This window comes from Pipistrellus kuhlii, unplaced genomic scaffold (genome assembly GCF_014108245.1).
Source record: "Pipistrellus kuhlii isolate mPipKuh1 unplaced genomic scaffold, mPipKuh1.p scaffold_m20_p_18, whole genome shotgun sequence".
Taxonomy (NCBI): domain Eukaryota; kingdom Metazoa; phylum Chordata; class Mammalia; order Chiroptera; family Vespertilionidae; genus Pipistrellus; species Pipistrellus kuhlii.
Window position 1 is genome coordinate 7269755 of NW_023425493.1, and position 23993 is coordinate 7293747.

The 23993-nt window shown below is 38.9% G+C and overlaps 1 protein-coding gene and 1 long non-coding RNA gene across 2 annotated transcripts in view; one reads left to right on the forward strand and one right to left on the reverse strand.

Annotated features, from left to right (window-relative positions):
• Nucleotides 1–22734, forward strand: LOC123652538. The gene is made up of 3 exons (XR_006741919.1): nt 1–14; nt 6510–6520; nt 22642–22734. It is a non-coding gene; the product is annotated as an uncharacterized LOC123652538 (long non-coding RNA).
• Nucleotides 18219–23993, reverse strand: part of FAM72A (family with sequence similarity 72 member A) — a 10878-nt gene continuing 5103 nt past the window's right edge. Inside the window, exons 3-4 of the mRNA XM_036442573.1 lie at nt 22639–22763; nt 18219–18359 (exon numbers count right to left, since the gene is read on the reverse strand). Coding sequence (XP_036298466.1) covers nt 18265–18359; nt 22639–22763 — 220 coding nt within the window. The 3' untranslated portion in view covers nt 18219–18264. The remainder of the gene's footprint in view (nt 18360–22638; nt 22764–23993) is intronic.

Genomic DNA, 23993 nt, shown 5'->3' on the forward strand with positions numbered 1-23993 from the left:
CCTTCCTATTAAGGGTATCATCTTGAACAAACACTCTATTTAACCTGCTTTGCAGACAGTAAAATAAAAATAATAGTAACTGTCCTTATTCCAGAGACAACTGTTTGGAGGTGGTGATCAGTGCATTGTTTGGGAAAGATCTTTGAACATTGTAGAGAATATTAAAGTTGAAGGTGTTATTTTATTATTTATTATTATGATGATTATTATTACTACGTAACTTTTTAAACCTGGAATTTGTTGCCTCCTTCTCTCTGGCCTTCCCACATAAGGACAGCAGGTGGCAGCAGAATCAAGCTTTCTGACAGTAGAAGCTCCTGGAGTTTCAAAGGCTTCTCAGATGAAGTAAAAACCTTATCTGAAAATCTAAACTGGGCATGAGAACAAAACAAAACAAAGCAGCGTTAGGAACTGGTGCCATCAGCCTCAGCCACTGCCATAGTCAGACGCCACTCCCTGCCTCCATTGGCACAGGAATTCTGGGCTCTCAGTAGAGTAGACGATGGCCAGGAAGGGAAGCCAGGGTCTGTCTCTCCAGGAATAGTAGACAGGGTTCCTGTCCTGGTGGTGCCCTTGGCATATGTCGAAGCTGGTCAGGGTTGGACTCACTGGACAGGTCAGCCCCAATTCAGGACACATTTCCACATGCAGAAAGGGTTTGTAAAAGGAGGTTTTACGGGCGATGAAAAGGATTGTAGTGCTGCAAAGACCAGTTTGGCTCAGTGGATAGAGCCTCAGCCTGCAGACTGAAGGGTCCCAGGTTCGATTCCAGTCAAGGGCATGTACCTTGGTTGCGGGCACATCCCCAGTAGTGGGTGTGCAGGAGGCAGCTGATGGATGTTTCTCTCTCTTCGATGTTTCTAATTCTCTATCCCCCTCCCTTCCTCTCTGTAAGAAATCAATAAAATACTATATTTAAAAAAAAAAAATTGTAGTGCTGATCTATGCTATAACATGGACAAACCTCAAAACATCACACTGCATGAAAGAAGACAGTCCCAAAAGACCACACAATGCATGGTGCCATTTATAGGCGGTCCAGCTAGGCAAACCTAGAGTCAGAAAATAGGTCAGTGGTTGTCTATGGCTGGGGAGGCAGTGACTGGGAAATGACTGCTGAGTACAAGGTTTTCGTGGGTGGGGTGATGAAAATGTTCCAAATTTAGATTATGGTCATAGTTGCTTAACTCAATAAGTATACTAAAAAATGATTGAATTGTATACTTTATTTTTTAAAATATATTTTTATTAATTTCAGAGAGGAAGGGAGAGGGAGAGAGAAAAACATCCATGATGAGAGAAATTCACTGATGGGCTGTCATCTGCACACCCCCTACTGGGGATCAAGCCCACAACCCAGGCATTGTGTCCTGACTGGAATTGAACTCTCAACCCTTCAGTCCACAGGCCATGGCTCTATCCACTGAGCTAAACCGGCTAGGACTTAAATTGTATACTTTACATTGGGTGAACTTTATGGTATGTAAATTATCTCAATAGAGCTGTTTTAAAAAGAGAGAGATAAGAGGGAAAGTATACTTTTATCACAACTATATTTCAAGTGAAAATAGAACTTAAATAATGATTCAAGAAGGGGAGAGGGAGAGAGAGAGAGAGAGAGATCAGTTGCCGTAGAAAAGAGCTGGAGGTTTGTTAGAAATATGACTCAGGGGCTTTGGTAAGTTTTACTTTTTGTTCAGATGGCGATGTGATAAAGGCACATATACTTCCTGCTTCAGTCACACACTTTCCGTCTCTAAGAAGGACAAGTACGTGCCCACCTGAACGAGTGCCTGGAGGATGTGGGCTGCCATAGCACTCATTTAGAGAATGTTTCTCTCTCTTCGATGTTTCTAACTCTCTATCCCCCTCCCTTCCTCTTTGTAAGAAATCAATAAAATACTATATTTTTATTGTATTGACTGGAATTGAACTGGAAAGGAGACACGTAGGCCAGTAGAAACAGCAGACATCTGCGGTCCCACGACCTGCTTTCAAGGTGCAGACCCTCCTCTTGTTAGCTATGAGGCCTCAGCGTCGTTGTTGTTGTTGTTCATGTCCACATCTCAAGGTTGAGTAAGCATTATTTAACATGAAAGGTGAAAAGGCCTAGCCTGTGTCCATCCTTGCCAGCCAAGGATGGCTCAAAATGCAGCTATGCTACACTTTACTGTTGGCACAATTCTAACCATCTTTTCTACTGCCCTCCACTCCCAGCCACGAGCCTATTTTCAATCAACAGCCTTATTAACGCTTTTTACAGCAACGGGAAGACCCTGAGAATGGAAAATGTAAGTCAATAACAATATTGTGTTGGGAAGGATCTGAGTAAGAGGGAACCACTCCCCTGGCTACCTAAAGTCCAAGACTAGTGTCAGTAATAGCTGCCTACAATAAAACCCTGGATAGCAGGTACAATGGAAACACTGCTCCTGCCCAGCCGGTGTGGCTCAGTGGTTAAATGTCAACCCATGAACCAGGAAGCCAGGGCTTGATTCCTGGTCAGGGCACATGCCTTGGTTGTGGGCTGGATCCCCAGTAGGGGGCAGGCAGGAGGCAGCTGGTCAAGGATTCTCTCTCATCATTGATGTTTCTCTCCCTCCCCTTTCCTCAATCTGAAATCAATAAAAATATATATTTTTTATTTTATTTTTTATTTTAAAAAAAAATATATTTTATTGATTTTTTACAGAGAGGGAAGGAGAGATAGAGAGAGCCAGAAATGTCGATGAGAGAGAAACACCGACCAGCTGCCTCTTGCACACCCCCTACTGGGGATGTGCCCGCAACCAATGTACATGCCCTTGACCGGAATCGAACCCTGGACCTTTCAGTCCTCAGACCAACGCTCTACCACTGAGCCAAACTGGTTTTGGCTATATATTTTTTTTTAAAAGAAACAATGCTCCCACCAGAACAACAGTTTTTATATTAAAAAAAAATTGAGATATTGCCCTAACTGGTTTGGCTCAGTGGATAGAGCATCGGCCTGAGGATTGAAGGTTCCCAAGTTTGATTTCCATCAAGGTCATGTACCTTGGTTGCAGGCACATCCCCAGTAGGGGGTGTGCAGGAGGCAGCTGATTGGATGTTTCTCTCTCATCAATGTTTCTAATTCTATCCCTCCCCCTTCTTCTCTGTAAAAATCAAGTATTGATATAGCAATAGATATAGGTATAGCTATAGATATAGATATAGATATACCCTGTTTCCCCAAAAATAAGACAGTGTCTTATATTAATTTTTGCTCCCAAAGATGCGCTAGGTCTTATTTTCAGGGAATGTCTTATTTTTTATTTATTTATTTAATATATTTTATTGATTTTTTTACAGAGGAAGGGAGAGGGACAGAGAGCTAGAAACATCGATGAGAGAGAAACATCGACCAGCTGCCTCTTGCACACCATGTGCCTGCAACCAAGGTACACGCCCTTGACCGGAATCAAACCCGGGACCTTTCAGTTCGCAGACCGACGCTCTACCACTGAGCCACACCGGTTTCGGCGGAATGTCTTATTTTTCCATGAAGAAGAATACGGTACACATTTATTGTTAAATGAAAATAAAGGAAATTTATTACCTGTATAAGGTACGGTTGTATGGTAGTTGCCAATACAAACCAGACAAACTGTGAATCCTACAGTATCAAGAATTTACTCATTTATTCAATGACAATCATGTCATCATCTTCTGGAACATCATCATAACAATCCAATTCCTGAATTTCTTGTGACTCCATTTCTTTCAGAATCAGTGGACCAAATCTCTCATGTTTAGCCTAGGGGGGCCTTATTTTCGGGAGAAGCTTTATATTTCACTCAGAGGGAAACCTGTAAGTAGGTCTTATTTTCGGAGGATGTCTTATTATCGAGGAAACACGGTAGATATAGATATAGATATATATTTGAGATGTTATATTCAAAAGCATTTCTAGGAGCTATGGGATATTAGGGGAAAATGCTAACACATTGGTCAACATTGTAATTTAAATTAATGCAAAGTTTTAACTCTATGAGCTTCCTAGTAGCTTTGGGAGGAAAATTATACTCTGTTCACAGTGTAATGGATGAGAAAATGGGCTTAGAAGTCAGGCTGCCTTCTTCAAAAAACTGGGTTCTGCCTTCTGTGAAAGCAGTGCAACTACTTCCTGGGCCTCTGTTTCCTTATGAATCGACTGAAGAAATAATAGTATCTATTTTGCAAGGCTATTGTATGGATTCTCTGAATGGATGTAATGTGTTAGAACAGTGCGTGGCACGTCATACGCATTCAAGAAATCCATTCATTCAACAAATGTTTATTGGCTCAATATTACTACTGATTTAGATGCTGGAAATGGTTAAGTCAACAAAACAGGTTACATCCCTGCTCCATTAAGTCTCTTGGAGCCTACTTTCTGGTGGGAAGAGGCAAGCAATGACACCTATATAGAGATATGGCTATGGGCTGAACTGTGTCCTCCTCCTCCAATTCATGTGCAATGGTATTTGGAGTCTTGGAGAGGTAAAAGTAGATTTGCTGAATCCACTTTTAGGAATTTATACCAGAGGTATTCCAGTATTTATTAAAGTGTTTAAGAAAGAAAGCAAAAAAGAAGAAATATAGAGGTCCATGAATAAGACGGGTTAAATAAGTTAGTAACTTATAATGGGATACTATTAAAGTCCATCCTCCCTGATGTGTTGCTAAGGGGGAAAGAGTACAGAAACATCTGTAATTCCACTTGTTTAATATAAAGAAATTAGAGAGACAGGTTGCATCTGGAGAAGGAAATTAGAAAACAGTTTTTCATTTGTACCCTTATCTTTCACTGCATACTTTTTTTTTTTTTTTTTAACATTTGGATGTTGTATCGTTTGTGTTTTATTACGTATTTTGAAAATTAATTAATTTCTAATATCCATAAAAGTGATGCAAAATATATATAGGGATAATAACTTACACGCATTAAATTATGCTATATGTCAAGCACTGGTTTACGAAACACTGCATGTATTATGTGATTCGATTCAACCATAGACTTGAAAGGTGGGTACTACTGTTATCTCCATTTCACAGAGGGGAGAAATTGTGGTAGAAAGAGACTGAATAGCTTGCAAAAGGATTCCCACCTAGTTGGTGACAGCTGAGATTTGAACCCAGGTGGTTCCAGAGACCAAACTCTTAGCCACCATACTACACTGCTCCTCTGTAGTCTTAAGTTTCCAAAATAACTCTTAATTATAGTGTAGCCAATATGGAACATAGATATCCAACTTAGATGTGCAGGAAATATCTTCTTTATTTTTCCCTAAATTACCTTAAATCAGATTCTGAGTCCGCATCCTGATTGACAGAAAATGTAATCTCAGTCATTATTGGGGCTTTCCCCTTTGGGGATTATACAAGGTCCTGGGGTATCAACACCAGGCAGAGACCCGGCCACAGACAGTTGTCAGCCCACACAGATTACCACAGACATGTCCACAGACCCAGCTCAACACTCCAGCATGTAGCTACACATGTAGTCCTATGCATTCTGACTCCCAGGCTGCAAACTTTGTCATATTCTAGAAAAATCGTCTCCTCCCCTTTTCCCACTACCTTCAAAGGCATAAAAAATGTTGTCTTCAATGAGTTCAGGTTTTATCTAATGACAGCCAGATCATTCTGCAAACTATCCCTAAAGTGAGAAATGACTAAAGGTCTGTTTAACTTGTTTAGATCAAAGGGGAAGAGAAAATATGGGAAGAGGACTAAGACATTTATATCTCAATAAATTATCCTGCCACAAAGTCAAAGACACACACACACACACAATACTCTTGGATTTGGAATTCACTCCCATCACTTCCTGTGCAAGGGTTTGACCTGTGTGATTCCGGAATGATGGTTGCAAGTGAATAAATAAAAATGATGTCTTCCATCGGCAGCAGATTTAGACCTAGATTTGAGACAGTTAACACCTGCAGTTTGAATGCGAAGGCACGTGGGTCAAAAATCTGATGGGGAAATGAGGATACCTTAAAAGTCCTCATATAAAATCAGTCGAGTTCCCAGCCTCTGCTCAGCTAACCAACCCGTAAGTGCGGGAAAGAAGACAAGATTGGAATCCGAGGAAGGAAGTGTTAGAATCCAAGGGCCTGGCATCACAGGGAATGTACTTAAATAGAAACCAGGTTGACACCAGACCTGTAGGGTGGTTACAGCGGCAGGAAAACGGAGATATATGATCTAAGCACGGGATCTTTTGACTACGGGAGCCTGAGGAAGAGGTCTGCCCCAAATTCCATCTGCCACCAATAAGAGCAGAAAGGAAATGTGTAATGAGAGCCAAGCCATGGGGAAATGGTCCAAGATGGGTGTGCCTCCAGTGTGTGCAGTAATTGTGTCCAGCTCAGCAGATCTGAGTTTCTTTATTCTTCGGGCTACTATCTCTCTTAACGAACGAGGAAAATTTGATATTCAGCAGTTTCTGAAACCTGTCTACCCCCAGCCTTTCTCTACGTGTTATAGAGGAAAAGGATTAGCTACAGTCCTGGTCATATTTGCTTGTGAGTGCTCCCGGTCTGCTCATTCCTGGCCCTTTGCTCCACCTAGGAGATTTCCAGGCTAGAAAGGCTCTGAAAAGAAGCCAGTGATGTGAAGGGTGTACTTCTGCTGATAAACCTGGACTTCTGTCAGTTATTTTTTTTAATAGATAATACCCTCTTCCACCCCAATCTGTCCTTGTTCATACTGAGTGAGCTCTTTCATTTATTTCCATTACAGCCAAATGGGTAGCTGTGAGTCAGCAGAATCTCGTGTGTTTCTTTTCTCTCTTCTTAATATGGGAATAGTTTTATATGATCAGGAGACTCACAGGAGCACAGAAAAGCATATTCCACTCATTATATCCTCTGGGGGCCAAACTCAATCAAATCTCAGTAGGGTCATTGGATTAAGTAATGGCCTATCTCCTTGTTAACCCCCATGGAGCTCCTTGGGGCAATAACTGGTTAAATAGTCATAGGACATTTTCAATGAGTTTCATGTTAAATAGATGAAAGAATATTATAAGTCATGACAAAGCTAAGGGTTTCAGGTACAAAGGGGTTCAGAGCTGATTCTTACACAAAATCTATATGTGGAGATAATGATTAATACTATGCTTAAGCCATTAGAATATACAAGATAAATTAAACATTCTCTACTTATTTGATAGCTGGCCTACATGCCCCTGTCAGTCAACAGCCTTAAAAATCAATCAAATCATTATTTTTTATTTCTTACATATAGCTGATAGTTAATCGCTGTTATGGGTTGAATTATGCCCCTTAAATTTTTATAAGTTGAAGTATTAACATCAAGTACCTCAGGATGTAAACTTATTTGGAGATAGGGTTTTTATAGAGGTAACCAAGTTTAAATGAGGCTATTATGGGGGGAGGGAATAATATAAATGACTAGTGTTCTTAGAAAAGAGGGAAATTTGGAGCTGGCTGGGTAGCTCAGTTGGCTAGAGCACTGTTCTGATATGCCCAGGTTGCGGGTTCAATCCCCTGTCAGAGCATATTCAAGAATCAATCAATGAATGCATATCGAATAAATAAGTGGAACAACAAATTTATATCTCTCCTTCAAAAATCAATAAATTAAAAAATTTTTAAAGAGTTTTAAGTAGGAAAAAGGTGAAATTCAGATAGGGACATACATGCATACAAGAAGACCACCATGCAAAGATGAAGATGGCGATCCATAAGCCACGCAGAGAGGCCTGGGCCAGGCCCTTGCCTCACAGCCCTCAGAAGGAACCACCCTGCCACCATCTTGGTTTTGGACTTCCAGCTTCCAGAACGGAGACAATAAACTTCTATTGTTTAAGCCACCCACGTACTTTGTTACAGCAGCCCTAGCAAACCAATACATTTGTCTTTAGCAAATGAATAAGGCACTCTCTGCAAAAATGAAATTAATCCATAGAATGCTAAAGGTGAAAGAGATCTCAGAAAATACCTTGCTCAGCTCCCTGGTTTTGAAATCAGATGCCTACGGTCACACAGCAAGTTGGGGGCTCAGTCACCCTTTTAGCTCCAAACTTCAGCGAACATGTTCTATCATAGTCAGCCAGCCATTTCACACTTGATCTTAGTCAAAAGGCTGAGAAGCGATCAGCCAGCCTTTTCAAATACGGTGGCAAAATCAGCCTAGGACGGTGACTAGATCCAAAACTTTGTTGGAAAGAATTTCCTGGGGGAGGGTATGAAAGCTTAGGCCCTTGCTAAGTATTTGCTAATGGAAGCGTATGCTAAACAGAGAATTAATTGCTAGCCGGGTGCCAGCCAGAAGACTGATGGATACCCAGGGGAACAGTGAGACAGGTAGCTTGGCCTACAGGATCCATCATCCCTCTTCTAGACAGACACTTGGTTACAGTCAAGGTCTGGCTGTGCTCTGGCTAGAGGACTGCCCCTATGCCACTGGGGATGAGTCACCGAATGACTTAATCATCTGTGGGTCAGAAGCTCAGGTTCCTGGGAGCAGGGTGGGGACTGGGGAACGGAGCCTGGAGTAATACTTCATAGTGGGTGTGGAGACATTAAAATAGTAATCATGCTATTGACTAAAGTACACGCCACAAGGGATTGCTAGAGACTTCAAACCAGCTATCGCAGAGGATTATGGAGATCTGATCTAATATCAGACAGAGAGCCCAGCTTCAATCTGCAGCAGAGGCCTTTGCAAAGTGTCCAGGAGTAATTGGCATTTAATCAATCCAGTCACTATTACGGCACATGGCTCCTGCAGCTGCAGGCCCCATTACAGCCATGGCACTGCGAAAGGGAGAATATGTGGGTGAAACTTAACTACCACCAATATGTAATTCACAGTCCCAGATTAGGTTCACATGGAAATATATTAACGTTTTTATATTTGAGAAATACAGGTTCGCTGTCCGTAAGAATTCAGTCTTGTGTCCACAATGGTATAAACTGTGACGGACATTTTCCATGTAGAGGCTCCTCATCAGCATTAATTTTGATAGACAGGAGGGTAAAAGCTACAACAGGCTGCCAAGCATTTGCTTCTCATCTACTTTTCTCTAAACTTTCCATGAAACATTAGGAAGAATATGAGAGCTTTTTTGTTCCCTGAAATACGGGAGGGGCAAATGCTACTTTCAATTTAGGGACAAGGAGGTATTGACTTTGCCCTTGGTTTTGCTTCAAAAAAGTGTTACCGGCGGGCAGCAAACAGGGTACCGAAAGGAGAATATAGCACTTATCTAGGAGGGTAGACACTATTCTTGGCCTATCTTCTCTCTCCTTTTCTTTTCTTTCTTTCTTTTTTTTTTTTTTTAATATATTTTATTGATTTTACCCAGAGAGGAATTGAGAGGGAGAGAGAGTTAGAAATGTCAATGAGAGAGAAACATCGACCAGCTGCCTCTTGCACAGCCCCCACTGGGGATGTGCCCGCAACCAAGGTACATGCCCTTGACCGGAATCGAACCTGGGACCTTTCAGTCTGCAGGCCGACGCTCTACCACTGAGCCAAACCGGTCCCGGCTCTCTCCTTTTCTTGTCAAGAGTTCATAGTTTGCTTCCACCCTCCTTATAAAAGGCAATTAGAAAAAAGAAGAGGCCCACTTTCCCCTCTCAGCACCTTGTAAGTCTTTAATGCGTGACCGATGAGATGAAGTGAGGAGGGGAAAAAAGAGTATCTTTGAATTTAAGGACCCATGAAATGTTTACTTAGACATTGGTGGTCTATGTCAGTGTTTTTCAAAGGGTACTTCTAAATTACCCACTTCAGGATGCTCTGAATAAAGAGCTTGCCCACAATGCAGATTGCTAGGCCCCTGCGTGTGCTCGAAATCAGGGCCTTGGAATCCACACTGTTACCAAGTGTTGCCAGGAACTCTACCTCCACTAAAATGGATCCTACACACCTTCCCTCCATCTCAGCGTTGCTGTGCTCCAAGGCCAGCCTCTTCTCCTTCTACTCTTACTCCTTTGATTGAGTCAAGTCTCAGGCTTAGTGTTTTCTATCTTTTTTTCTTTTTTTTTCTTTTTAAAATATATTTTATTGATTTTTTTACAGAGAGAAAGGAAGAGAGATAGAGAGCTAGAAGTCGATGAGAAACATTGACCAGCTGCCTCTTGCACACCCCCTACCGGGGATGTGCCTGCAACCAAGGTACATGCCCCTGACTGGAATAGAACCTGGGACTTTTCAGTCAGCAGACAGACGCTCTACCACTGAGCCAAACCGGTTTCGGCAGGCTTAGTGTTTTCATATGCGAATAGCATTCAGATTTATATATGCAGCCCACAGCTTTTCCTCCAAACTCCAGAATTCTCTATCTATCTGCCTGATGGATGTCCAAAAGGCATATTCAAAAACTAACTCTTCAGTTTTCTCCCTGAACTTGTTCTTCCTCACCTCAGTAAACGGTAGCACAATTGACTGCAAACCTTGGAGTCATTCTTGATTCTATCCTTGATATCTTCCTCCTTCCTCTCACATTATGTTCAATTAGAGCTTTTTCAAAATATACCCCACATCTTCCTCTATTCCCTGGGCTATTACAGCAGCCTTCTGTTCGGTCTCTCTGCTTACTTTTTTGTATCAGTCAGTTCTGCTGCTGATAACAAGCCATTATAGCCATTTGAAGCAGAAAGGAATTTAATACAGTTGTGGTATTAAATTCAACAATCTTTTCCCATGTACCTTTTTGCAATGTGACTTTGCTACAACTACTGTCTCCCCTCCCCAAACGGAGTCTATTTTCCCCCTTGAATTTGGGCCAGCCCCTGATGAACTTTGACCAATAGAATGAGGTAGTGATGTTGAGTGACCCCCCCACCCCAACCTACCCATAGGAGGCTTTTCCAGATTTTATTTTAACCCTTTTGGAAGGCCGTCTTCCTAGAAAGCAGCTCAGGCTAGATTATTGAGTGATGAGAGACCACATGGGGAGAGAGGGCTCTGACTTTCAGGCATCCCTTCCAAGGTCCCAGACACGCGAGGGAGGCCATCTAGGATCTTGGAGCCTCGCACAGCTGACAGCTAAATGCAACCACACATGTGAGCCAGGAGAGATCAGCAGCAGAAGTGCCCAGCCAACCTAAGTTTTGGGGGATGTTAATTACACAGCAACAGATAATAGAAATATCAATGATGTTAGGCCTTGTAATACCTTTTGTAGTCTGTAGGGGCAGGCTCTAGGATAGGCCTCCAGCAATGGTTTCCAAAGCAATACTGCAGAATTGGCCTGCCAGAGGAACTGCTATAATATAGAAGCTAAACATCAGGAAGCTATCAACCACTTTCTAAGTCTAAAAACGCACCACTTTAGCCATGACCTGACCATCAGGAGGTCACTACAAGAGCTGTTGGCTGGCCCTAGCCAGTTTAGCTTAACTCTTGATTCCAATAATTACAAGATGTTGTTGTTCCTTGTGATTAAGCCCCTAGTGGATACAGCATTGGCCTGAGGACTGAAGGGTCCCAGGTTCGATTCTGGTCAAGGGCACATGCCTGGGTTGAGGGTTCAATCCTCAGTAGGGTTCCTGCAAATGGCAGCCAATCAATGATTCTCATCATTAATGTTTCTATCTCTCTTTCTCTCTCCCAAGTCAATAAAAGTATATTTTTTAAAAATATTTGGACAAGCCCTAGAAATCTAATACACAGTATAATGAACATAGATAGATAACATTATTGTACTATTAATTATGTAATGCGATAAACATCATTGCAATGGCAATCATATTATAGTATGTAAATGTATTAAAGTAAACATCATACACCTTAAATTTACACAATGTGATATGTCAAATTTAAATAAATAAAATGTCTCTTTTGCTGTTATAGCATCTAAGATAATGCCTGCACAAGAGATGCTCATTAAATATTTCTTAAATGATTAAACTAAAGCTTGATAAAAGAAAGTCATGTTTTAGAGAAGGCTGTCTCTAGTTAACCCAGACTATGGCACTCTGTATGCCTAAAACCCTGGGTTTCTGTCATTATCTTTTATGACTATATCCTGGATTATCAAGATTTAGAATTCAAGATTTTTTTCAGTTTAGAACTTACTTTCTTCACTATCACTGTACAACTATTTTGAATCAAACACTTTGGGTCTTTTTTTGTGTGTGTGTAATAAATTTTCATTTAAAAATATAAATTTGGGAGGATGGGGAGAATTTTTTGAAGGGCAAGCTTCTCAATCTTTCCTGCCTCCCATGGCTTTGGCCACCATCTCTCTCCGATGGCTCGTTCTTCAGGATGCTGACAGCTTGGTTTCTCTGGATAACATCATGCAAAGGAAATTAGCTCAGTATGTCTTCTACCAAATTCCATCTGTGGCTCAGTGTTTTAAGGTGTTTGTGAACAAGGCTAAAGAGCAATTTTGATAAGACAAGGCAATGTTCCAGTCTCTGAGAATAGATCTCCCGTAAAAAACCATTTTTTTAAAATACCACTGAACAGGCTGGAAATTTACCCACGCGTGAGCAATCTCCTGCAATATACAGAAGGCTTTTCAGGTGTCACCGTGATACTAGCAATTGGTTCCTTTGGCTAGAAAAATTATGGCAAGAGACAGAAAGAAAACTGTTTTAATATTCTGGGTACAGTTTTCCCCAGGTGAATCATTCCCATATGCCTACTCTTCCCATGGGCCCCTTTCCAGAGGAAGTAGACTGTGTGAATGGAAGTGTGGAGATGCAGTCTGGTGGGCAGACTTCAGTGGTGTCCATATTTGGCAGATCCAATTAATCTTTAGATATACATCAGCCGCTCTTCTGTAAGTCTCAAAAGGCAAAATTTGAATATGGATTTGATACCTGTTTGTGCTTCCCTCATGATAAATACATCATCTTGTTATGAAGATTTAGTAGTGTTCATTTGAGGCAAGCCTGCTTCTGAAATTCCATATACATTTATTTTAAATAAAAGTTTATAGAGAAGGCTGAGATTCGAGCAATTGGCAAAGGTGATCATTTAATTCAGTTTTTATTATGAAATATTTGAGACATACAAAAAGTTTAAAGAATAGCTATTTGCTCTTTGGTGAACTTTTGCTGCTTGTAAGGTAAAAATCTGTACAAGCAAAAAAGACTTCATTTCCAGATACAAGTGAGCAAAGTGGAAATTAAGTTTTGCATATATATATATATATATATATATATATATATATATATATTTGTCTTTCTCCATTGTGTATAAAACTAGCATTCTTATCATTTATAAGCATACCACATCTCCTTGATTGAAAAGGGAGATGCTAGTGCCACCATCTTAACTTCACATCAACTAAGGTCTAATAGGGAAAGATGTGTACAGGAAGCGTGTTGATGAAACACTGGATTTTATTTGGATGGAAGACAACTACATTGGAAAATAAAAAGAAGACACGTTCATTCTGGCTCCTCCAAATCTTAGAGTGGTGTCATTGGGCATATTCTTTAACTCCTCTACACCTGTTTTCTGAACTGTATGGTAGGGATAATGATAGGATTTACCCCTTAGAGTTGTTACATATAAAGCACTTAGAACAGTGCTGGGCATACAGTAAATCCTCAATAAACATTAGCTCACTTTCTTCCTTCTCCTCAACATAGTGTTAGCTCCTCATGAGAGCAGTGGCTTGGGCTTATCCTCAGCTTCCATTTTTCCTACTTTAGGCATTCAGTAAGATTTGTTGAATGGATTAATTAATGAGAGTAGTTAGGCTTTGAGGTTGAAAGTGAAAAAGAAGGTGTTCTAAGTTTTACATCTAGTGAGAGAAACATGGACTTTGGGTTTAGGGCAGGTTAAGGAGGTAGAAAAGAATCCTAAACTAAGGTGAGAAAGCCCACATTCAAGTTTAAATTCCTCTAACTCTAAGTGTTGAGACTAAGGGTTTCTTTCTTAATTGGTAAAATGGGAATAATTTAAAGGTTATTTTGAGGACTAAATTAAGGTGTATGTGAAAGATCATAATAAACTATAAAGGGATATACAAACACATGATACTAATTTTTATCTCAGCAAGTTTATCCATTGGATGTCAATAAAATAATTCTATGAGAGTCTTGGAAGAAAGAATCTTTAGCTAAAGATTTAAGTCCTAAAAATATTCAACCCCAGAGGTACCACAGACGTAGACTAATTTTTTCCATCTGTGCATTTTAGGGTAGATTTGGCATACACTCAATACCAGGCAAGAAAGAAACTATGGTTTAGGCTGCTTTTAAAGAAAAAAAAAAAAAAAAAAAAAAAAAGGCAGAAAAGGAAACCATTTCCTTTTATAAGCATGAATGTTAAAATAGAGAAAGCCTTCATCAAGTAATGCTTCACCTAAGCAAGACTAATTCAAAAAAATTAATTTGAGAAAGAGGAGGAGGGGGGAAGAGAAAGAGAGATTTGTTGTTCCACTTATTTATACACTCAATGGTTTATTCTTGTGTGTGCCCTGACCAGGACCTGCAACCTTGGAGAATCAGGACAACATTCTTTCCCACTGAGCTCACGGGCCAGGGCTGAGCCAGACTACTTAATCCATATTCTCTTCTGCCTTTCCCCACCCTCCTTTTATGTTCCAACTAGGGGCCCGATGCACGAAAGTTGTGCAAGACCAGGCCTTCCTTTCCCTGGCTGCTGGCATTGGCTTCCCTCTAGCACCCAGACCCGGGTTTCCCTCACAGCTGTGGCTTCATCCAGAAGATCGTCCAGCCTAATTAGCATATTATGCTTTTATTATTATAGATAAGTTAGATATTTAATAGATAATGATTTATGTATTATAGTCACGTCCTCCTTATGGAGAAAAGAAATACAGATCATTCTTTATCAGCCACATGTAACTCAGAGGTCAAAAGAGCAGTTCTTTGTGGGATAATCTCCCAGATTAGTAATATTCAGAGTCAGGGATTATTAAATATTAGTAATATTTAAAGACCTGATTTTCAGGGCCAGGAATTATTCAAAATATTATGGCTTTAATATTAGGCTTCACTCATCGGTGATTGAGTTTGAGATTGAGAAAATAACTTGAAGAAAAAGATAAAGGGGGTACGGGGGAAGCCATAGCGACTGAGCTGATGACTCACTGCCCCTTCTTTGAACTTCTGAACTTCAGAATGACAAGATGGAACAGGGGGAAAAAGCACACTGCCCCACTGCAGACCAGATGTTTCATGAAAGGCAAGAAATTCAGGAAACTTAAAAGCCTATATATGTTCAAAGGGTAAAAGCAATAAATATAATTTTCATGATCAAGTTGGTAAGTGCATCAAAAAGGACAGTAGGAAACTAAACTTGATTGCACGTTACCATTAGCTAGCATTCTAAATTTAATCTTTTATTCTCTTGCTTACAAACTTTAATAACTCTACATTGCTACTGGATCAAGTCTAAACTCACAACGCCACAGAATAATCTTCATAACATGTCCCCAAACTTCCTTGATAGCTTTATCTTCTAATGAATTCTCATTACATCTCGTGGAAGGTGTAGAAGGCCACTTATAATTTACCGAATAAGCCAGATACTTTTAAATCTGGTCCATTTTTTTACACCATTTTCTCTGCCCAGAATTTCTATCCCAGCTGGCAAACCCATAACAGTGCTTAAGAACCTGGCTCAAGTATCTTTTTTTTTTTCTGTGTAGTTTTCTCAACTCCCACTCTCTCCTGCTACTCAAAATGAGTGTTCTTTCATCTATGGAGTTATTGAACTTTAAGAATGCCTTTGTTAAATCACTTAACCCTATGCATTAAGTAGAAGTTCTATTCTTTCCCCAATACCATGAAGGCAAACATGAGCCTGTCGCTGGGCAATTCTTAGTACACCACAGGAACATAAGACAGGTTTGTTGAATCGAATCAAGTATTAGAAGAAAACCAAAGCATCAATGGATTTTCTAGGCTTAGAAATTTGCTAGGACTAGAGAATGTATGCTAAATCTATGTATATGATTTTGCTTTTGGTCTTTGGACCAGAGTGTATAATTTGCTTTTATTAAAAAAGTGTCATGAATATATTTCTCTAGATAAAACATTATGAACCCATTTTCAGCTTAGACTTGGCTTTCCCATAGCTCAGTTTGCCAAAAAGTAGCTATGTAATTCAAAATATTTTCCTGCTGGAGTGGAATTGCCCTTGGGGCTTGCTTCAATCAGTGCTTGTCTTGTTTTTGCTCTTCAAAGAGCCCCTCCAGTCAACCAGGCATGAGCAGGAGGAAACCAGATGAACTCTGTTGAATTTAAATTTTCCACATTCTCTACTTTAGCATTAAAGGTTTCTTCTCTAATTGAACAGATTAACTGAAGCAGTATATGTACTATAGTATCAATTTATATATATTTTTATTTATCCACTATGCCACCTTGTTTCAGAAAGTCTTTGAAAGCTTAAAGAAAAAAAATCTCAATTCAAAAAACAAACTGTTTCACTCATCCCTTTGTTGTTTTGGTGACCCCGTCAGTGCTGATGGTCAGTGTGAAAGATACTATATTACATATATTACTTCAGTTAATCTGTTCAATTTCCCGGGTACTAGTAACAGCACTTCCTGAACATCTCTTATCTTGGTTCCCAGTAAATGGCTGTCAAGAGTCCACAGGTCACTTTTACCCTAGGACCCAGTGTGAGTGCTCAATCTTGAAACCAGTCACTGAGGCCCTCACATAACGTGGCAGTCGTTATCCGGCCAAATAAAACTATCTAGTTGATGACCACCTGAAGTTGCTCAGGAGCAACCATATAAAGATGAAGAGCAGGTCGGCCTGAGTTTGAATCTGGCCATACACTCTGACCAGGCAAGTGGCCTTGGACAAACTACTTCACCTCTCTAGGCCTCACCTGCCTCATCAGTAAAAAAGGAGAAACAATGGCATCTACCTCCTATGGAATAAGAGGAATAAGTGAATTAAATATGTAAAGCATTTACAACAGTGTCTGGTACACAGTAAGCACTCAATACATGTTAGCTACTATATTCGATACTTTTATATTTTTAGGTAAGAAAAGTAGGTACAATAAAAAATTAAAGAAAGGCTGATCATTTTCAGGACAATAGTTTATTTATAAAACCACAACTAAATCTGTTTTGGTATCATTATTGACAAAACACCTATAGCTGTGATACTAGCTGAGGCTATACATTGATTTTAGCTATACATAAAACGAGAATCCAACACTATCCCAGTTTCCTATTTTTGTGTGGCCCAGAATGTAGCTTACAAAAGAACACACTCTCTTTATAATGCACAAGGGCTTAAACAAACCACTTCTTTAGATTTTGGTTTTGTTTTTCTATTTAAGGGTTGGGACTGAGACTACTCATTTAAAATTTGCTATTTACAGAGAAAGTCCTAGAGAATGAGGTAACTTAAAGACAGAGGTTTGTTATCTGGCTTTCATAATACAATATCCATATGACTTTAGAAGAAGGTAAATAAATAATATTGGTAAACAGTATATATTGATAATTTTCTGACAAATTCATTTATCTGACATCATGCTGAGGAATCAAAAAGATTTCTCCACATATTTAAAAATTTATTATATTTGTTGATTTACAAAGCATTCTTCCACATTAAAGTAGTTGTCACCAAAATAACATATGATAACTAGTACCCATGGAAACCTATCAGCTTGTTTTTTTAAATTCTCTGTTAAGGTTTATTTCCAAGTTGAGCATTATATATATATATATATATATATATATATATATATATATACACACACACACACACACACACACACACACACACACACACATATATATATATATATATATATATATATATATATATATATATAGAGAGAGAGAGAGAGAGAGAGAGAGAGAGAGAGAGATGTGTGTGTGGATTTATGCATGGATTTATGCACGGCTGATATATGTATGGGTACTAATGCCCTTTATTCAGGAATGTAAAATAATATACCTGGCATCTAGTTGTAAGAAAAACTTCTCCATATTGAGAGGTAGTTGAGTGGCACATGAAAAAAGTCTCTTATGCGAAGTTAAGAATATACAAAAAAAAAAAAAAAGAATTTACCTATACTGGGCAGATGAATGGAGAGAGGAAGAAAAAGAAGTGGAAGTAGAAAAACTACATTGGCTCAAATTAAACAGGTAATTAATTTAAGACATCAAATAAATAAACCAACAAATGCCCCATTTTGGTTTTCTAGAAAAAGAAATCACTGGAAAATCCTTACTAACCATTTAAAATTGATCCATTAATATACATTTTAAATAGCAAAAAGTCTGAATATTAGAACTATCATAGATCTATTCTCCTTTCATCTAATACACTCCTCTGCTGAGATATCTAACATGTCTTCATCTGCACTCTCTTCTAGCTCTGGCAAGTTGCCCCAAAGTAGGAAGTTAACACCTGAAAAGAAAAAGTCACAGTTACTCGGTACTCATTACCATTATAATTCAGAACATGATATATGAAACCTTTATGTTAATATTGTTATATTAAACCACAGTGTTAGCAGTAAAGAGAAAAAGCATTGAAAAACTGTACCACAAATAAAATTATTTAATATAATCATCTAGAACATACTTATTCTATTTTTAAAAAAAATATTTTATTGATTTTGTACAGAGAGGAAGGGAGAGAGATAGAGAGTTAGAAACATCGATGAGAGAGAGTCATCGATCAGCTGCCTACTGGGGATATGCCCGCAACCAAGGTACATGCCCTTGACCGGAATCGAACCCGGGACCCTTCAGTCCCCAAGCCGACACTCTATCCATTGAGCCAAACCGGTCTCGGCAAGGGCATACATATTCTTCAACTATTTTATGCAAGGGCTTGAATTCTAAAATCTTAGGACTCAAATGGATCTTATGAATCCATTTACTCAGACCTTGCCTCCAGCTACATTATGCCATAATAACTGTACAGTGATACTTTTCAAATCTATTTTAATGATTTTTAAGAATGGAGATCTCACAAGATCCTTTAGATTAAGTATCTCTTTGGAGGGAAAGCACTCATCTCTTCAACAAGCATGGAAATAGCTGGTGCCTTTTTTTTCTGATTAAAAAAAGCCAGGTTTTGGAGCCAGTTATAATATGAACAATAGTCTTTGATATACATGGATTTTAATCTAGAGGTTGTCAAGGTAGAATTGTCAACTTTAGAACTAGATTGTTGCTGTCAAGACAATAAATAAAACAACTACCTAAAACCTCATTGTGAAAGGTCAGTCAGCTTTCATATTGACGAATCCAGCATTTGTATATAATATAAGACCACATATTTGGTAGAGAATAATGAGATGGTTTACTCTGGGCATACACTATATTATAACTTGAAAGCACTAAATTTGAAAAAAAAAAATGACCTTTAGAAGAGCCAGTGAAGTCTTGTAAGAAAGTAAATCTCAAGCTGTCCAGTTGGCAGTGTGGGCCCAAGCGACTCAGCAAGTCTGGATATCCACTCCACACATACCAAGACAGCGGCCACATAGTGGAATGGAATGAGCCAGGATTTGGAGATTTAGTTTGAACTCAGTTGTCACCCCTTACCAGTACACCATGGATGTTTTTGCTACTTTTACTACAAATGCACGCAACCAGACTATCTATATTGTTGTTTTATGTATTTAAAATTTTATAATATGGTATTATATGTATCTTTTCTAATTTTACTTTTTCTTTTAATTATCACCTGAGGATATGTTTATTGATTTTAGAAAAAGAGGAAGAAGGGAAAGAAAGAAACATTGATCGGTTGCCTCCCATGCATGCCCTGACCAGGAATCCAACCCTAAACTTAGGTATGTACCCTGACGGGGAATTGAACCCGCAACCGTTTTTGGTGTGTGGGACGATGCTCCAACCAACTGAGACACCCAGCCAGGGCTCTGATTTGCTTTTTTCATTAGACATTATGTTTTTGAGATTTACCTATACCCGTATGTGCAGATTTAGCTCATTTTCTTTTCTGTATTCCATTGTGTGAATTTTTAAAAAAAGTATATATATTGCAAATATGACCCATCGCCCATCCTTTCCTCTTACTGCCCATTTTGCACAGGTGCCTGAGGAGACATGTACAAGAATGTGCACTCTTGTATTGCTGAAACAACAGAAACAATCAACTATCTTAGTTGAGATACTGGAATCTAATAAGGCAAGAAATTAGCATCTGTTTGATGTATACAGATGCCTATTATATTGTTTTCCGTAATTTTTTGTCTGTTTAAATTGTTTATAATATAAAACACCCTTTCCCCAATAATGAATGGTGTTTTGCTTCTGGTCAGATGGCATTGAGAGCTGACAAGATAGTAAGGAATCACTAGGTCAAACCTAATGGCCAATTAGAACCCATAAAGGTCAGTGAGTGTTGAAGTGAATTTGCCTTTGGAGGCCTTTACCCACCCCAGTGAAGATGAGCTGAGGTTTTCAAGCTTCCTCAGGAACATCTTCGGAAATCAGGTCCATATGGTTAGACTAGCCTAGAACTTAGACTTCTTGGACCCTTCAGTGTAAACATTCTAGAATTTTATAAAGCTGTGTATGTACTCTTTTGATGCTGCTCACTCAGGTGTTTCAAGGACAGTTCCAACAGCCATGAGAACCCTGTTGCATCTAGAAAATTCTGCTTTAAAATCACAGTACTAGGGCTACAAAGGAGAAGTCTAATATTCTTGGAGTCAATACACAGAGACATGAGTAGCTCAGCACAATTGGTTCAAAGGAGAAAAAATAAACCATGTCAGAAGCAGCACCTTCCTTCCTCTGTTAAGAAGAGAGGAAGGAAACCCTGTGATACATCTGTTTCTCATGGATTAGATTCAATGCAAATGGAAGAATGCTGGGCTTTTATCTTTGAAAAATTGACCAATATTAAAAAGTAAATCAAAATTGAAAAATCTCCACCCTGTGTTTTAAATTCCATGAAGCAGGGGAAATACTATCAAAGCAGAAACTTCCTTTAATGTGTCCCATGAGCAACACAAATATAAAACTGGAAACCTAAATTAGAAACCTGTATCACACCTAGGGAGTTCAGGTAAGTCCTTGCTCAAAAATGGCTCTCTTAACATGCTAGAATCTTAAATTAAGACCCCCCACATGGTTGAGAGCCACAATTAAATGCCAGGTGATTAAAAAAGAAAAATCAGAGTCTCTAAAAACTCAACCATAATTGGAGGGTTTAAAGACCCTGACGACCTAGCTTTTACAATTTGTGATCTTCTTTTTAGTCTGTGAAGGAAATCATACTTTTTTAAAAAAAGAGTATATTTTAAGTTCTGAAGAAGACTAAAATATACATTAAAAAACCTGAGTTTTAATGCCAATTTGGATTGTCAAGTTCTTTAAACTTGTTTCCACTAAAAATGTCCCACTAAATGTCAACTTGGTCTGTTGTATAAGTAGGTATTAGACGTTGGAAACGTGTCCTATAGCAAAACTTAAATGGCTCTAGACCAGTGGTCGGCAAACTCATTAGTCAACTGAGCCAAGTATCAATAGTACAACGACTGAAATTTCTTTGGAGACCCAAATTACTTAAACTTCTTCTAACGCCACTTCTTCAAAATAGACTCGCCCAGGCCATGGTATTTTGTGGAAGAGCCACACTCAAGGGGCCAAAGAGCTGCATGTGGCTCGTGAGCTGCAGTTTGCTGACCACTGCTCTAGACAATATAAAATGTATTATGTAAATATCTTTTAATAGTTGGTTGCAGTATTTTCCTATAAATAATTAGTATGACATATTGATATTAAATATTTCCTTTGACTAAAATTCCATCATAATTTATTAATACATATGTCAAAATGTCCATTTTTGTTTTAAAGCAGTATCACCAAATACATGTTATCTAGTCATCTTCCCTCCCAACTCCTCACGGCCTCAGCCTCCCCTCCATCCCTTTCTTACACACACACCCATACACAATTGACTATCATATATACAATCTTTCAAAATTATCTTGAGTCTTAATATGTATCAAGATAAGAATTTAAAGCAATTAAAATGTTAATTTAAGCCTGGCTGGAGTGGCTCAGTTGGTTGAGAATTGTCTTGTGTACCCACAGGTTGCTGGTTGGATTCCAGATCAGGGTGCTTACAAAAGGCAACCAATTGTTTTCCTCTCCCATTGATGTTTCTCTCTCTCTCTCTCTCTTTCTCTCTCTCTCTCTAATCTTATACTCAGGTGAGGATTAAAAAAAATAATTTAATTTAAAAAGGCCAAGAGCCCTAGATGGTTTGGCTCAGTGGATAGAGCATTAGCCTGCAGACTGAAGAGTTCCAGGTTCAATTCTGGTCAAGGGCACATGCCTAGTGTGGGCTCAATCCCTAGTCATGGGTTTGAAAGAGGCAGCTGCTCAATGATTCTCCCTCATCATTGATGTTTCTATCTCTCTCTCCCTTTCTCTCTGGGAAAAAAACAAAAGGGTGAGGGGTCCCAACAAATCCAGCTAAGTTTGAGGCTCTTAAATAAAATGATGAAAATAGAACAGCAATGAATTTTGGCTCCTCGTATCCATAAGTAAATGTTTGAGATAATATGATTGACATTTCAGTCTAGAAGATCCAACCCAGGTAAAGTCTCAGAGGGAGTCCTGAAATGATCTACCAGGAGTTTCACTCAGATATTGATTGACAAATGCTATAGGAATGTGTCCAGTCAATTGTTTCTTACCAGTAGAGTCTAGTCTGTTAATACCATAAACTGCCTGGCTGTGAAACATCCAGAAGTGCCCATTGTTACAGGAAAGAAGACAGGAGCAACATGGAACAATCACATGATAACCCACAATGTTTCCACTAAAAAAGAAAGTAAATATTGTTAGAGGCTGTGTAATACCTGACCATGTAAGCATTTTTAATGTAAATAGATGACATCGAGACCTCATTTCCCCCTGACAACCTCCATTGCTGGGGTCTTTGAGATGCGATTTATTCTAATAATGATTACAGGGCTACTGTCAAGTCAAGTGGCAAAATAGTCTTTAAGTGAAATAATACTAACATTTTCTCCAGTTCTTTGCTAGTATCATTTTACGCACTTTCCCTTGAGAAGCTAGCTTTCAGATGACATAAGGTTGTGATTTGCTCTGTAAAGAAGTCTAAATGGATGTGCTGTACACACAAAACATATGAAATGAACTCAGGTCTGTGGGTAAAAGGTTTTTGCTATCCTCAGGACAGTGGCAAGTTGGGTTCTTACATGTGCTAGCTCCATGCCAGGACCTAAAAACTGTCTCAACAGATGGAGGAGTAGGAAGCCAGCATGAGCCCCTGTAAACCAAACACAAGCTGGCTGCTCTAATTTTAGTCTCAGCGTTCTTGAGGGAATGCAGAAGCAAAGCAAATCTACAGCCTCTACAGAAAGTTGCACAAGTTTTTCTGTCTTCACGATAATGCATCTGATTATAAGTACCTCACTCTTCCACAGGGTTTTGTTTATTTCCTATCTGGTTACTATTAGATATAATAGATTGAATATACAGGGCATGTTTTAGTAGGCACTTAAAAAAAAAAGACTACATGAATTGCTTACACCTTAAGGTGTAAAAATTCTTATTATAGCTTGTTCTCATCCAGGGAGATGGGAGAGTGAGTTATTTTTGTGAGGGCCTATTAAAAATTACTATATAAGAGATACCAGCCAAAACCGGTTTTGCTCAATGGATAGAGCATCAGCCTGTGGACTGGAAGGTCCCAGGTTCAATTCCAGTCAAGGGGATGTACCTTGGCAGCTGATCGATGATTCTCTTTCATCGATGTTTCTAAATTTCTATCCCTCTCTCTTTTTCTCTGTAAAAAATCAATAAAATAATATTTTAAAATAATAAATTTGATCATTAAAAAAAAAAGAGGTACCAGCCACCTAAAATATGTCTTCTAATTATAATTTGATTGAAAGGCAAATGAATGAAAACAAAAGTTGTTCTTGGACTAGGACTGGCAGTTATTTGTAAGACTATTTCATTCCTATGGCTTTCATTCCTGTTCTTATTCATTCATTCAACTAACATCTAATACAGCTTGTAT